This window comes from Falco naumanni, chromosome 8, assembly GCF_017639655.2.
Source record: "Falco naumanni isolate bFalNau1 chromosome 8, bFalNau1.pat, whole genome shotgun sequence".
NCBI classification, from domain to species: domain Eukaryota; kingdom Metazoa; phylum Chordata; class Aves; order Falconiformes; family Falconidae; genus Falco; species Falco naumanni.
Genome location: NC_054061.1, coordinates 22,094,627 through 22,111,122, shown reverse-complemented (window position 1 = coordinate 22,111,122; position 16,496 = coordinate 22,094,627). Strand labels below are relative to the sequence as shown.

Sequence of the window (16,496 nt, the reverse complement as noted above, 5' to 3'; positions counted from 1 at the left end):
CGGGGGGGGCCGGCCCAATACTGAAGCCAGGATTCAAGGTGGTGGAGCCTCACCAGTGCCGAGTACAGGGGAACCATCACCGCTGCCCTGGTCCTGCTGGCCACACTGTTTCTGACACAAGCCGGGATGCTGTTGGCCACTGGGCACGCTGCCGGCTCATGTTCAGCCGGCCATCAGCCATCACCCCCTGGTCCTTTCCTGGCAGGGAGCTTTCTAGCCGCCCTCCCCCAGCCTGTGGTGTTGCTTCACATAATCCATTTTTAATTACTTGAATCATCTTTGCAAGTGGGTAAGTTCTCATCTGCTGTCTTTTCATCCAAACACGTAACCATAGGCTGGAGTCATCATACAGAGTTTGTCTTGGTTCGGTCACTTGGTTGCACCAAGTTTCAGAATGTAAATCACTGCCTTGTTTGTAGGCGAGCAACACTCCATCCTTGTAGCAGGATGGAGCTAATGGGAACTACTCATACCTAGAATTGTACTGACATGTCTGTGAAGTTACTAAAAAAATCAGATATGATTACGTCTTCATTTAAAAAAGGTAGCAATGCAGTAACTCGTATTTTGGTTTTGACTTTCACCTGTACTGTAAAGGATGAAAAAAGAAGAATCTTTGACTGAGAGCTGAGATGTGCCTTGTTGCTTAAGTGTAGATTTAAGCAATATTTGGTTGTGTAATAAATAACGTGTCAGTGTCTCAGCAAGTTGATTTTAGGTTATTGGAGCTCTGTTCTTCTGTACTAATGAATATTGCTCTGCTGCCCTTTCTGATCTACTGCTGTTGCTTGAGTTAATCTTATAGCTAGATAAAAATGAGGATTTTTACTGATGAGGTGTTGCTTGTTTTTCTCAGGTTTCCCTCATGAAATAGATACAGTCTATCCTTTCCTAGTGGACAGCGTTAATAAGAATTGTATTACCTCTTCAGCACAAATTACTCCAGGTACTGTTGTTACTGGCTTCAGGCCAGCAATGGGAGGCTCAGAAACAGGGAACACAGGTAAGGAAACATTTTTGGACAATAACCTGTGTAAGGAAGGCAAGAGTAATACAAAGGAAAGTGAGTAAGGAGCTGTGGAAAAGCACCGCTTTCACTGTCTTGCAGGGAATCTGAAAGGTCTGGCTTCTCCTTGAGCCTAGTCTGCTCTACAAGCAGTGGGATTACTTGGTGCTGGCAAAACTATCTGGGTATCTCTTAAGAAAATAACAGAAGGAGCAGTGAAAGGTGGGGAGTAGATACTAACAAGAATGAAGAACTAAAGCGTGGTTTCCCTACTCTCAGTTTAGTGATTTCTCATACTACTTCTCTCCTTCTCAAGTCCATATTCACATTCCTTCCTTGCATCAGTGATTGTACGGCTGGCTGGCTGCAAGATCAACTGGTTCAGAAAAATACACCCCTGCCTGGCCCGCAAAAAAGCATAGCTTTGTGTCAGATGAACTCACTGAACCGATTTGCTTTGCAGCTGTTTGACCAGACACAAAAGAAAGTATTACCCATACTGGCAACCTACAACCTCACTGCATGCTTAGAGGACCAGTATGAAAGCCAGGATTGGCAAGTTACTAAAGAAACCAGTGGATCTGCCCCATCGTCAGTACTGGGGTGCCAAGAGCTCTGCTGCTGCATTTGTACAGAAGGGGAACATCTGGGAGGTTTTGAGGAGTCAGTGTTTTTACATGCTAGATGAAAACGAGCTAATTGCATGCAGTGGAGGCAATAGTTATTCTCTGAAGAGGCAACTGAAGTGGCTGTGTAAACGTCGTTTACTCAAGCAAGTTGTTGCAGTTGCCTAAAGAGATGGTTTGCTGTACACTTGCTGGATTGAAAGCAAAAAGCAAACTCTTTTTGATGGCTTGGTTTGCTGTGATCTGACTAAGCGCATGGTTTCATGAAGCCATTTGAGTGAGCCTCCATGGTAGAGAGGACAGAAAAGCTGCTATTTTCAGAATTATTGTAGGGTATTTCAGACTAGAGGCTTCAAATTGAACAGCTCCATTTCCCTTGCACACTTGCATCTAGTTTGAAAATGTAAATGCCTGACAGCATAGAGCTAGATTGTCACTGCTTCTGTTCTTTTGTCCTTTACTATCAAATAGAGATTTTCAAAATTTAGAATAAGTGTTAATAATTTTCTCATGTGTATTCTACAAGAGAAGCATTTAACAATTTTTCTGGAAGATTATTTAAATGATTGAAAAGATATTTTTTGTATTGTAAACTGAAATCCACAGAAAACAATAGCAAATTCGTACTGTTCTCCTCCTCTGCTGTTAATCTTCCCCAAAGTTTCAAAGCACCTCGCATTATACTTTTGAGCTACACTAGAACTGTTTACACCGTTCACAAACCTGTAGTTCTGCAGCATACACCAAAAGTTCATTTCAAAACATTTAAATCTTTCAGTCCTCATACATTCTTTGCTATAGCAGACAACGTAGATTTGTAAACTTGTCTCTCATATTTAGTGATTTTAAGACTGTAATAAGGTATGCTGAAATGCATCACACAAAGTAGAACAGCAAGATAGGCTTTATGAGTTCATTATGGCTACATATATCTCAGTATCTTGAATGTGTAGGAGCAATTTGAGAATTAAAAGAGCCGGAATACAAGGAAACTTTAAGGTGCATTTATAAATGGTACCTGTGTATATTATGTGACTCATCAGTGCACGTAAGGTTTGTAGAAAGCAGCCCTGCATCCATCCTGATTGCAGTTTAGTAGCTGTGATACTGCAGCAATGGGTTGTAGGGGATGAAGGTTTGGACAGACCAGGAAGGATGTAGGAGCAAAGTCTCCATTCTGGGTGACTGTCTGTGTGAATCTGTCTGCTGGGCCGTGACACAAGGGGCAGGCAAAATAACTGAATGCAGTTTTTTGAGGGATGGAGTCTGGCTGCTTGTTTTCCAGTAATGAATCAGTTATCCATACCCAAAGGAATGAGTAATGCAATTGAGTCCAGGGAGTATCTTCAGCCAGTAAATTGCAGCTTGCCTAGGGAAGAAAGGTTTTTCTTGCTAACTCCTCACCAGTTTTACTTGTGCCTGATTTTAAGGCTCTCACTAATGCTGTGTTTGGTACTTCTGTAAGGTGAATGTGACATCTAAATTGAGGTTGTGAGTGAGTTCCCTTGCTCAAGCAGTGTGCCTAGGTGGAGAGGTGGTAGCGGGGTCTGGGGTCCTGGTGGGGCTGGGCTGTAGGGAACATCCTGGTTCCTTCCTCTTTGTGCCACAGCACCTGAGCTTGTGCAACAAGCAGCTGCCTGGCTACGCAGGAGGTTGGAGTGAACGAGCATACTCATTTGCGTTAGCCTAAGCATGTACGTAAGTGTTTGTAGGATCAAAGCCAACAGTTGTCTAATCTTGGAATTGAGATTAGAAAATCAGTAACTTTGCCAAGGAGTGTGTTAATTGAAAGAACGGCAGTTAAAGCAACTGCCTGTGTGGAAGGGTATAGCTCTCTAATTACACCTCTTAGCACTGAGATGTACATTTAACACTGACATCTTCATTAATAATTAATTTGATTGGTTTAATCTGAGTGTTGTTATTATTAGAGACTCACTATTGTGTGTGTTTTCTGTTCAGACAAATTACCATACCTTCCAGCTAGTTCAGATGGACATTGTCTTGACTGGTTTGTTACAGGAATTTATTACAGATAGGTTGAAGATTTACTTCACAGTGTTGGGGTATTAAGAGAGTGGCAGATAAAATAATGGAAAAGGAAACTGGGATCATCTCACATCTGTGCTCATACCATCTTCTTGTAGTGTTTTTGTTGTCCAGTTTTAAGCATTCATTTAGACAATATGCTTTGAAAGTGATCACTTACAAGGAATTGGCACTACTTTTTTTAGTACTTTTGTAGCACTTTGATTCTTTCCCCATCCCACTGCAAGGGGGGTGAGCGAGTGCTGTGTGGGGCTGAACTGCCACTGGGGTTAAACCACAACACATCTAAGTATTTAATCGATTTAAGGCTACAGACATGCATAACTCGGCATAATTAAGAATTCAGTGCTGCTATTTATTGATTTATTTTAAAGATTGGCTTTATTATTGTACTGTATTTTGTGCTTCTCACTTGGATGTCCCACCAGACAGTGGACATGTGCTGGGCTGGATAGGCAGAAAGCAGCCTGGCTCTCTGAATGAAGCTCATGTGTAACTTAACTTCTGAGAGGTTTTGGTATTTGGCCTCTTGATTACTTTGCAAATATTCCTAGGTGAAGGAAAAGCTTGACTGGGTAGTTTTATTACTTCATGATATGCTTGCAAATTTAGCAGTCCATTTAGAACCCTGAAACACTGTGTTGTAGTCATAAAAGAACTGTGGGAACGATTTAAAAGACCGGGTATGACCCAGGGAATTCTAACGTGTGTTCTGTGATTCTTTGGGTTATTGTGGCTTGAAGAAAGCTGATTTTTTGCAAGTAAAACCTGAAAAGAATAAATTTTTATTTTCTAAAACCTTGAAGTTACATCTTTCACTCTGACTTGTCAAAATCCCCCTATATTACTATCAGAGCACAGGGTTTCTTCTGCTGGCTTGAATGCTGTTTGTTTGGTTCTTGTAGAAACAAGGCTCCGCGAAGCTCTAGATGCAGGCCGGGCTGCCGGTTGGCTTATGAAAATCTCTCTGTGGCAGCCCTTCTACTGGCAAGCTTGGAATGAATACAAATGTTTCAGAAATACCCAGGTGTGGCTGGTCATTCGTTTGGCCGTACCCCAGGGGCCAAGTAGCATGTCATGCTGTGTCTATCTGTTCTCCGAAAGTAAGTTCTGTTCCAGATGTGGGACCCACCTTGGGCTCCTTCTGACACAGACTGACGGGTCTTTCGGCACAGATTGAGATTGGCAGGGTGTGATTAAGAAACAGTGGAAGAAATGGTGGCTATCCTTTGCTCCGCTCTTGCTCCGCTCTTCCCTGTCGTTCATCCTGTCAACAGACCACCCTCGTTCTCGCTGCCGTGGCGGCTGGAGGCCTCGGCGGTGCCCGCTCCCGCGCCTCCCCGCCGGCGGCGCCGGGCCCTCCCGCAGCCCTGCAGCGCAGCCCCGGCGGGCGGCGCGGGGAGCGGCCAGGAGCCGCAGGCAGGGGAGGGCCGGCGGGCGGCGGCCGTTCTCCTGCTGGCGACCCCGGTCTCTCGCCAGAGCCCCGGCACCAGGGGGAGGGCTGCCGCGGTAGCACGGCGGCGGGGCGTCGCCCTCAGGGGGCGAGGTGGCGGGGCGGGCCGCGCTGGGGCCGGCGGGGCTGTGGCTGTGGCAGGGGAGGACGAAAGGCAGCTTGGGGCTTCGTTTTGTTGGCCGAGGAGAAGGGGCAGAGCGTGGCGAGGCCCTTACTGCCCGTTGGAAGGTGAGGCCAGGGAAGGCGTGGAAGCTGTGCTTTGTGTGGCTGAACCAGCCTCCTCACCTCTCCCCCAGTCCCGACGCCGGAAACCTGGCGGTGGGCTATCGGTGCGATTTCTTTTTCCTTGTTCCGGAAGGTAAATGCCATACGGCCACAAGGCGAGGACAGGCTGTTGGTACAGACCCGTTTCAGGCGCTGGGCAGCCTCCCGGTGCCACCCGTGCAGTCACTGAGGTGGGGAGAGGCCCTTCTCCAGGCAGCCGCCGAGCCCTGTGAGGCTGCTGCTCGGACGTGCCTTTAGAAGCAGCTTTTCTGTTTCCACTCGCAGTGGTAGGTAAGCTGCAGAGTGACCAGGCTCCTGCACCCGGTGTTACCCGTGTGACCGCTCCGCTGCCTCTCGCTGCTCACCTCGCTTTAGTTTCCTGAAGCAGTTTGATTGCCTTAGTGGCTGATGCGAAGCTGCCCGTTAACTCTGTTACTGGCTCTTTTAGCAGACTAGAGTAGCGTGGTTAATAATGACTGCCAGCTAATGCACTTGAAGTGGCTCGTAAGCCTGAACAGAAGTCACCCCTCTGACAGTGCACATGCTGCTGTACATGAAGCAGAATGAAAGTACAACTTCTTACATTGTCTCCCTTCGTTTCCACTCACCTTTTCTGCCCAAGGCTGCCTGTAGTAGCATAGAAGTCCTCTGACAACATAGCGCTTTACTTGTGCTTGGCCTCTGTCTATTAGGCACAAGTGCAGAAAGTGTCCCAGGAGGATGAGTGATCTTGTACGGTGATTGCAGAAGAGATCCCTTGAGGGTCAGCTCAACTGCTCTTCCAAGCAAATCAGGAACACACAGCTTTACAGCACAATCGCCAGTCTTGTAGGATGTTCTGTGTCTTTTAGGGTATTGTGTGCCCAGCTTTATGCTGATTCAGCATTTAAAAGGCAGGTGGTGGAGAAGGGATGGTTGTGGTTAAAACAAGTCAGGACTGAGAGGTCTTATGAGTCCATTCCCAGCCTTGGAGTCCGTTTGCAGTGTAAGCTGCTCCTTGATCTTTGTGAAATGAAGGGAAGAAAACTGCTGTTCATATTTGTCTCTAGGAATATTGAGTGAGTCTCTTCTGGAAATCTAAAATCAGAAATAATGACTACTTTAACATTAGACCTCATGAGCTTTATTTTCTTTATTCTGAAGGAAATTAAAGCATGATGTATGTGTAGAAGCTGCACGAATACTACCTACTTGCTGTTTTAAAAGTGTTAAACACACTTCATAACTACTTCTGTAATATTAGTTAATAGTGACTTCTGTAGTTAAATAAATTAATTGCCTTTTTTACATGTACTGAAATCGTTAGTGTGCTGCCTCTGCAATAATGAAGCTTGGGATTCTTGAACGCTAATCCTGCTGGTCCTTTCCACACTATCTGTAGCCCAGAGCAATTAGTTTAACTTCAGTGTTTTAATTTCCTCTTTTGCAAAAAGAGCACTAGAAGCTTTATTCACATTTTTTTATTACCATAATTAGTCTCTTCCATGGTTTGTTCCTAACAGCAAAGCATTCTGCTCTCACATGTCATGTTTTATGCTAAAAACTGCACGTAAAGTAAAAAAAAAAGTAGACTTTTACTGTTCCTAGGTGTTCTTAATGTTTAACAACAGTATTTTGCCACACATCTTGGATTTTGCTACTTCTAGTAACTACCACAAAATAGTATTTTAAAAATAATCTTTAAACATTGTGCTGCCTGCTTGCGCCTACCTGGCCATCACGTTCTGTATGTAGTTCTGATTTCAATTTGTGAAGATGAAGCACAGTAATAGCAACACATTGACATTAATAATACAAAGTTCTCTGCTAGTTTAGTTGTTTGGAAAGGTTTTAGAATAAAAGACAAATTTATAATCCTGAAAACTTGAATATTAAACATCACTGACTCAAAATGTAAACTATTGTAAAATATTGTTATTACAGGCAAAATGCCAGCCCCTGAGCAGACCCCAATGGTGGAGGAGGGTCTGCCGCAGACAACACGGGAAACTTCCACAGGCCCAGGCATGGAACCAGAGACTACTGCCACTACCATTTTAGCTTCTGTAAAGGAACAGGTATATACCTTGTTTTCAGCCATTCAGAAACAGTGTGCGTTGTGGACTTAACCATTGCTACTTATTGCATTGCTGGGAAAAAAAATCGGTTTCTAAAATATGTTGCCTAGAGTTAGTATAGCATATTTTGTGTATCAGAATGTTAGAATCTGAATATAAAGGGTTCATTTAATTGCATTGAACAGAAGCATTATTATGGTATTCTGTATCCCTTGGAAATATGCACTATTGTCGTAAATCAGACTTAAAATGCAGGTCTATTGTGTAAAAAAGAAAAGCTAGTGCAGAAGTTTGCAACACTGAAAACCAGTTCTTTTTGTACATTCTGCAAAGTTGTGTACAGTTTTACAGAAATTTGCTCATAAAGATTTGGTATGATTAATTGTATTTTGTTAAAGAGTAAATTTTAAACTTTTGAATTTGGTTTCAGTTATCAGTACCAAGGTAGTAATATATTTTAAATCTGCAACACCTTTATGGATTTTTATCTTGGTGATAGTCTCAATAGGGAGCGTAAGATTGTGTTTGAAATCAAGTTCTGCCATGATTTGTAAAGGTCATTCAAGGGAGGAATAATGGCAGTTTTACAAAGAAACATTCTAGCTACAGTTTTTGGGTTTGTCGGGTTTTTTCTTCTTGGGTTTTTTGTTTGTTTGTTTTCTAAGAACACAGAAGTGATAGTTTTTCTTTTACTGTCAGAACTAGAAATAATTATTGTCATTCTTGGCGTAATATGTAAATTTTAGCATCTGAATTTCAGAATAAATCTGCTTTGCTGTCTCTGTTTCAGAACTTCTTTTAAGATAAATAGTGCTTGATTCAATATATTAACTCTGAATGCAACCACTTGATGTATTAGTTCTCATATGTTGTCCCATATTCGTATTTTTTAAAAAAGTTGAGAGTTAGGTTATATTATCTTGGTATGAAGAGATTTCTTACCCATAGAACCCTCATTCTTAAATGAAGATTTTATGCAGGATAATGGAATTTGAATCTTTATTTTCATGACTAAATTAATAGTTTCAAAAGTATTATAAGGTGACAATAGCAACTCAAATTATTAAATCTTCCAATGAGAAGGATATTAATGCTGGAAGCTATCAAGATACAAGTAATCCCAGGCAACTGAGTTCCGGTGATCTTAAGCCACTTCTTGTCTGAGACAGCAGTTTGCCTTGTGCCCATCTTAGCTTATCACAAATGTAAATTAGAAATCGTTTGCTTAAAAGTACATTTGTGGTGATTTTAAGTTGGTTCATATTATTTTGCAGTTCACCAATAACATGCTCATAATGCTAGCTTAGTTGATGAGCAGCTTTGCAATAAATGGCAGTACTGTAATTATTAGTGATCACCAGCCAATAACCTGACTGCTGTGATTATCGTCCAGAATTGCTTTTGTGCGGTTTTCATGCAATAGCAATTGTTTAAGCTGTGAACATACAATTATGACAGCATTGTCTGTAATAGGTTGATACATAAGTATACAGTAAAAAGGCGTTGTTAGCATTCCCTTTCCTACCCAGGAAATGTTATCTTTTTCTTATCCTTAGAGAAAAAATGATAATGGAATATTTCTTCATTTAAAAAGGAGATTAAAACCACCTCCCCTTTCCATTCATAAAAAAGCTATTAAGTATGTGGACTATTAAGTAACTTGTGATGAAAGGAAAAAAGAAGTTTAAAATGGTGTTCGATACTTAATGAAACACAAACCTCAAAACTGTAGCTTAACTTTAAAATGTATAAACACATTAGCATGAATACAAGGGAGAAGAAGATGTAAATTGTACTTCACTTTAAAATGGTAATGTGAAAGAATTAAGAGCTGAACTGTTGCTTTCTTGTATTTTTTCTGTTGACAATAATTATGGACACTGACATATTCCAACACCCTTCCTGTATGGCATAAAGCCCAGAACAGAATATTTTCCAGTGCAGCTATTTACTTTATTAAGCTTGAACAGAAACTACTATGCTGTTTGTAATGCTTTAACTTCCTTTTGTACAGGAATCTGTCTTTATTTGCAGTAGTTCTGTGTTTGTAAAAAAGAGTTGCTGCACCTTAACTTTGTTACTGCAGAAACATTTACTGCAGCGGGAACACAATTCAGAAAAGCCTTTATTATTACTTGTCAAATTATGTAAGATTTTAACTTCATAAAAAATTAAAATTACTACACTAGTTAGGAAACAGGCAGAAAAATTTGTTGAGCTTTCTACCATAGTGGCATAGATAAGATTATATAAAAAGTGGCACTAATTAGTCTATGAACCCCTACAAGCCACTTTAAATAAACTCTCTTTGTTTCTTTTCCTGTGAACCCAAATCAGTTTAGAGCAACTTTTTTACCAAACTAGACTGTGTCCTCTGAGCTCTGAACAGTCTGTCACTGAGACAAAATTGTCAGATGGCTATGTAAATCTCCTTTGGTTATATTTTAGGAAAAAACCATTTCATTTCACTTTTAGTGTTATAATATGTGCAGAACAATTGTAGTCTGTGAAGAAATTCAGATTACTACAGCTTTGTGCTTTTCTGACAAAGCTCAAGTTTTGTTTTAATGTGAAGACACATCCCTAATTAGTATAAATGATGAGACAACCATCATTTAATGGCTTTGATTGGTGTGGAGGGGATAGTTCTTTTACCAGGTTAAGTTACTGTGTTTCAGATACACTAGTGGATATACTTTTGGATGAAAAAGGGAAGGACTGACTTGTATAAATTGCAGCTGTTGTAGAGGAATTAAATCCTAAGGCTACCTGTAATGATACTGAAACATATTTTGGCCTTTTTATTTATTTTAATGGATTTGATGATGTGTTGTGGGTTTTTTGGATGTGGGGGAGTTTTGGAGGAGTGGTTGTTTGGAGGGAGGGTTGTTTTCTGTGGGTTTGTTCTGAAGGTAGTAGTTTGAAGGGTTTTGCAAAACATGTGTTTAACTTCTAAAATGTTACAAAGTTTCCATGCTATAATGGACAGAAGTATCTTTGGAAATGCTGAAACAAGTTTTAAGTAAAACTAAAGCATTGAAACATACATGTCTGTATATCTGAATCCTGGGGAATATTTGGATAAAAGTTTAGTTGAGTTCCATAGGGAGTCTTTTATCTGTATTAAAAGTAAATCGAGTATTTTCACACTAAAATAGCAAGTCGTTAAAAAAATCATAGGGGCAACATCATAGCAGTAACTTCTTTGGGGGGTTGGAATGTAGGGGCATCTGGTTGCCAACTACTCCAGATAAATTTGTGGAGTCACTGCTGCTTTACACATGCAAGCCATGTGCTGCTGAATTTGGAATGAATGAATTGGGGCTGGCAAGATTAAATGGGATCGTTTGGAATTGTGTGTTTCCTGCTTAGTATGTTAGTTTCCCTGTTCAGTGATGGAGCTGAGAGAAAAGGTCTCGCAGAAAAAATTACCCATCGATCCAGTTTTAAAGAGTAATATCAATATGCTGGTGTTAGTTACTTTGCTAAGACAGACGCGCTTGCAGCAGTGTCATGGAGGTTTTTTTGTTTCTCTATTCTTGGATCTAGTTTTTTGACACCTGAAGATGGACAACTTTTCACCTTTTCTTTTGTAAATAGGTGACAATAGAGCAAGAATGATTGGATATGCTTTCAGATAAACAGTCATAAATCTCTTGGGTTTTCCTGGAAGTGTTCACTTTTTTGCAACACTTTAGCAGAATCTTTTTCCCTTTTGTATGACTGTATTGAACCACAGCATGTATTTTGAAAGTGTGCACTTTGCTTTTTTTCTGTTCTTTATTGTTTAAGTACTGAATTCTTTACATGGATCTTGAGATGGTTTTTATATGGTTTCTGGGAGGGGGAGAAGGCAAAACCCCAAGTTTTTCAGATGGAAATGAAGGAAAGAATGCATTCTCCATACAGCAAAGAATTTATTATTGCATGTTTAAAAACATCTTTACTAGAATGACAGTATTTTGAAATTAAATTTGGGAGATTTCTTCAGCAGTTCAGGTATGTGGTGCTTTATATCAAGTATTCTGTAATGCAACTGTGTAGACATGTCACTTCAACAAGATACCTGAAAAAAAGACTTGCTAAATGCACTTTAAGTAATTAAGCACAAAAATTTAACAGTCTTACTTTGAAATTATGATTTGCATGTGTCTAGTGATCAATTAGGTGGATTAACATGTATCGGCTCTGAAATGAAGGCAGTAATTTTTATGAAATGGATTTCCAAGTTTTGCATGGGTGAAACAAAAATCTTTGTCAACATTTTCTGAATGACTGGAAGAACTGTTTTTTTTTCCAACTCTATTAATATTATGTTCAGTTGCATAGGTAATTCTTCCCTATTTAATGCCAAAACTTTGAAGTTTACTGTTTCTGCTGTTTTACAAGCATTTCCAGTCTTGGTGAATCAAGTCTGAGAAATCCATTTCCCAAGGCTCTTACTCTAGGGCAAAATATATGCCACTCCTGTCTCAGATGAAATGGCTAACTCATTTCCTTAATCAAAATTCTGTGTACTCCTTTATTCATGTAAAAGTCTAGAAATTAATTAGTCTTTGTAGCATGTACTGTCAGGTATCTGAGGAGAAATTCCCCCTGGAAAAGAGCCTGCCTAGAACTATGTGTACCCCTGAAATATACTGGAGTATTTGTACCTTTTGTAACACTTATGTTTAGATTACCAGCCTATCTACTCAGCAGCAGCTGAACTCTTAAATCACCAGCAGGCAGAGTGATTAGATTCCTTAGCCTCAGCACCAATTAAAAAAAGAATAAATAGTATTGTAACAGTTTCCAAAGAGGATGCTGCTCAAATGTAGCCAGTTCTTCCTTTCTACCATTGACTAAGAGTAAGCTTTCTATGAATTGTTTAAATTTTGATCCCTCATCAGCTAGAGCAGCACTAAACTGTTTTGCCAGACTGGTGAACAATGCAGGCATAAAAGTATTAAGGGCTTTAATGGTCTACTGCTGTTGAATACAGAGTAAGTGTGATCAGCCAATAATTGTAGCTGTCTCATTTCAGATCCTGTAATCTGTGATTCTCTTTACCCTGTCCAATTTTTTATCTTTTGTCTTCTGTTTTGGAAGATACTGAGATACCGAAAGCATGCAAATGCAGTTGTGTGCATGGGTAAACTTTATTTTTACAGAAAATGTTAAGGTTGATCTAATATGGTTGGTTAAAAGTACAGGGGTTTTTTCTCAACAGATTCTGGTAGAGAATTTAAATTCTATTAGGTCACTGCAGTATGATATTCATGTTGGAAAAGCACATTATTCAGTGTGCTTTTAAGTAGTAGTCAGATGCTTGATCTAGCTCTGAATTACAGCAAGTGGAGACAGGTAGAACATAGATCAATGAAGGAGGTTAATGTGAAAGAAGGTATAAGTGAACTTGATTTTGTTTATCCTCTTCTTTGTTGCACACTTGTATCATAAAAATGTCCAGAATGTAATTTGGACATTTTTTCTTTAGCACCATTTGAACTTTCACAGTTGTTCAACAGGCAACATTTTTATGATTAGGAAAACATTTCCTAGTTTAGCTTACAATTACCTTCTTAGTATTTCACAAAGACAGCGACATTTGGCAATTGAAGCAACTTAGCATCTCCCAGTGTTGCTGCCACTCGAAATAACATCCCATCCTAGGCCTCTTTTCTACCACAGCAACCATAGAGAGCTGGTGGAGGCCAAGAAGCTCTAAGAGATGCATCTCTCTGCCAATGGCATCTTCTCTCTCAGATGTCCCAACTGCCCGATCCTGGTCTGACTAGCCCGTCATGTACTATTCAAGAAGAGTTTGTGAGTTGTCTTCACTGCTTGTGCCATTGCTGCTGATTCTTGAGTATTTGTCACCAGAAAACCTTCAGTTAGCCAGCTGGACCACCGTTCGCTTAAAGTTTTAAGTTATCTGTGTTTTGCTGGAAGTTTTCAAATCACAACAGGGCAGAAAGAAAGTAGTTTTTATTTTTCAATATTGTGAATGTAGACTCCTCATCCATGTTGCTGAGGCATCAAAGTTCCTTGTTAACAAAAATGAAAATGCTGAATCTCTGCAGTATGGTCTCATAATGGGATGCAGATAGAAAGCACAGAATTGCCTCTTTTACTATCCAAAGCTTGCAACAGAAGAATGACAGTCTTCATGGTCAGTAGTACCAATTACAGTCCCGTTACTTACCTGTTTTCAAATATTTGCTGTTACTAGCCCAGCATAGTGTGTTGGCAGCTATGTTCCTCGTCAGGGAGCCACAAGCCTGTCAGAGGTACTTGGCTTTCAAATGAAAATAGTATTTTGCTTTTGGAATAGGTGTAACTTGTCTCACCTGTGTCTGGCAGCAATGAAGACCTTGAAGTGTCTTCTTGAGTGAGATCTCAACATTGCTGCAGACAAGTTACCGCTTGGCGGAGCTTGCCAAGTGAGAGCTGTTGTTGGTCACCTGGGGTATACACTACAATGATGACACCCTACGCAAGGCTCGTCCCTGCTCCAGGAACCTCAGCCTCCAAAAGGACATGACACAGTTCTAAAATTGGATGGATTTTGGGTTTCGCTCACGGAAGCTGATCTGTCTGTAGTCTGCATGATTGCCTTTCCACAGCAAGTTGCTTTCTGATCTTTCTTGAAATATGTGTTTCCTGTTCCTTAAATGTAATTGTATTTAAGGCCGGCATTTTTTGTAGCTTCGTATTAAGAAATACAGTCTGTGGCTTTGCAGTGGAATTTAGGTTATAAATACAAAATCTGTGAATAGAATTATAGAGCTTTTTTCCCCCTTTGATGTATATTGAATAATTTTGGAAAAGTAGCAGCTCTGGCCAAGGCATCACAGTGTGCATCTTTTACAGGATTTGGTTGGTCCTTTTAATGCAGGATGGTAACGTGTTCTGTAATCTACATCTATAATTCTAGTATATTCTTCTGCAAATGATAACAAGCTTATTAATTGCTTTGTTCGACTTCTGTCATGTCATTTTGTCACAAGGTAGTACTATAAAATTCAGTTAATTGTGATTTTTGCCTAGGGCAGCAGCTTCTCTTTGTTGCTAGCATCGTGTTCAAGATGCATGCTCTCCCACTGCTTTCAGAGAAGTGGCTAGAGAAACAAATTCAAATAGAATCCCGCAATAAATAGTATACTGTCTGATAGGTAAACATGGTGATGGTAGGTATCCATTCAGAGTGGTATAAAATGTCATTATAAGGAAGCATAAACTATGAAGGTGATCAATGCACTTGGAATTGATTAGGACTTAGTTTTCTATAACAGTATGATGATTTAAGCTACAAAAAAAGAACATGAGGTATTCCAGCTCTAAAGAACATGGTACCTCTAAAATTATTCCTCTTACATATTTCTATAGATATTTAAGACGTCACCTACAGCTACAGATAGCAAATTTAAGAAGACATACAAAAGTCAGCACTCATTGTTTCAAAAAGTATGTAAATTTTGCTGCTTCATTAGGACCATAGGCTGCACACATAAGAATATTGCTCAGATTAGAAAATAGAGCTGAATTATCTTTTTTGCTGCTTTGCTTGGACTTGCAAAAATACATTTGATTTTCCTAAGCGTCAGAATGATTTTAAAATGGCAAATTAGTTGCGTGCTTTTTACACCTTTGCAGTTCAGTGTGCTGTGATTTTTTTATTTTTTTTGTCAAGACCAAAATTATAAAGTTATGAAGAATATTGTAAATAGACAACTGAGTGTTGGTCCAAAAAATCAACAGTACATGTACCCCAGAACAAGTGGCCAAACATGGCTTGGTGGGTTTTTTGCCCTTATTTCTACTTAGCACAGGTTTTCTGATAGAGTACTAGCAAGTTTTGCTCTTTAAACATAGTATAAATACATGAAGTAAAACTTCCTGCTATGTAGTCCATTTGTTTCATTCACCTCTTCCACCCCCAAGAAAAATAGAAGTACAGTTCTTTTGTTTTAACTGGCTTTGGATTTTTGCATTGTGAGGAAAAAACAGGCCTTTTTACTTAAATGGGCAATTTGTTACTTCAGATGTTGTGCAACTACGTATACAAATTTTGTATCGCAGTGTTGGGGTTTTTAAGAGAAAAATGGTGTGTATTAAGAACACTGGGCAGGCCACACAATAGTCCAATACTAAGTGTGTATCTCTTTGCATCATTCTGCCAGTCAAAACCAAATTATCCTTTTCTAGGCAGGGCTTACCACTCTCACTGTGAAGAGCAAACTGCATATAAGAGATTATATCAAATTAGAAAATGAATTATCAGCAGAAAAAGAAAATAATTGTTCCCTTTTCCTACCGTGATGCTTTCAGTTAAGTTAACCTAGAAGTAATTTAGTTTTTAAAAGTAATTTTTTTGCCTCAGTTTTCAATGGTAATCTCTTCCCGCACTTCTGAAATCCCTGAACCTCAAGGCAGGTACGTCTTCCTCCCATTGTAAGTGAAGATCAGATCTGAGACCACCTGAGGAACCTCAACACGCACATTCATGGGACCTGATCAGATGCATCACAGAGTTCTGAGGGAATTGGCTGATGTAGTTGCCAAGCCACTCTCGGTCATAATTTGAGAAGTCAGGGCAGTCGGTAAAGACGCCGGTGGCTGGTAAAAAGGAAATAACACAGCCATTTTTAAGAAGAGTAAAAAGGAGTACCCTGTGAACTTAGTAACCAGTCAGCCTCACCTCAGTGCCCAGTGAGATCACGGAACAGATGTCCTCTGGAAGACATGTTGAAAGATAAGGAAGACAGGGAGGTGGTTAGAGACAGCCATCATGGCTTCACCAAGGGCAAATCGTGCCCGACTGATCTGGTGGCCTTCTACAATGGAGTGACTGCATCAGTGGACAAGGGAAGAGCTCCTGATGTTATCTACCAGGACTTCTGTAAGGCCTTTGATATGGCCTCCCACAGGATTCTTGCCACTAAATTGTAGAAAGACAGGTTTGTTGGATGGACTGTGTGATGGGTAAGGAATTGACTGGATGACCATGTCCAAAGAGTTATAGTATGGCTCAATGTCTTAACTGGACACCAGTAATG

The 16,496-nt window shown here is 40.1% G+C and overlaps 1 protein-coding gene across 5 annotated transcripts in view; it reads left to right on the top strand.

Moving 5' to 3' along the window:
- Nucleotides 1–16,496, top strand: part of PKP4 (plakophilin 4) — a 101,586-nt gene that overhangs the window by 21,289 nt on the left and 63,801 nt on the right. For 2 of the 5 annotated variants that reach the window (XM_040603807.1, XM_040603806.1), the window contains exon 2: nucleotides 7,322–7,455. In XM_040603807.1, the coding sequence (XP_040459741.1) occupies nucleotides 7,327–7,455 (129 nt within the window). In that variant the 5' untranslated portion in view covers nucleotides 7,322–7,326. Of the gene's footprint in view, nucleotides 1–7,321; nucleotides 7,456–16,496 lie in introns of those variants that run through there. The other 3 variants (XM_040603809.1, XM_040603811.1, XM_040603808.1) reach the window with 2 other exon arrangements.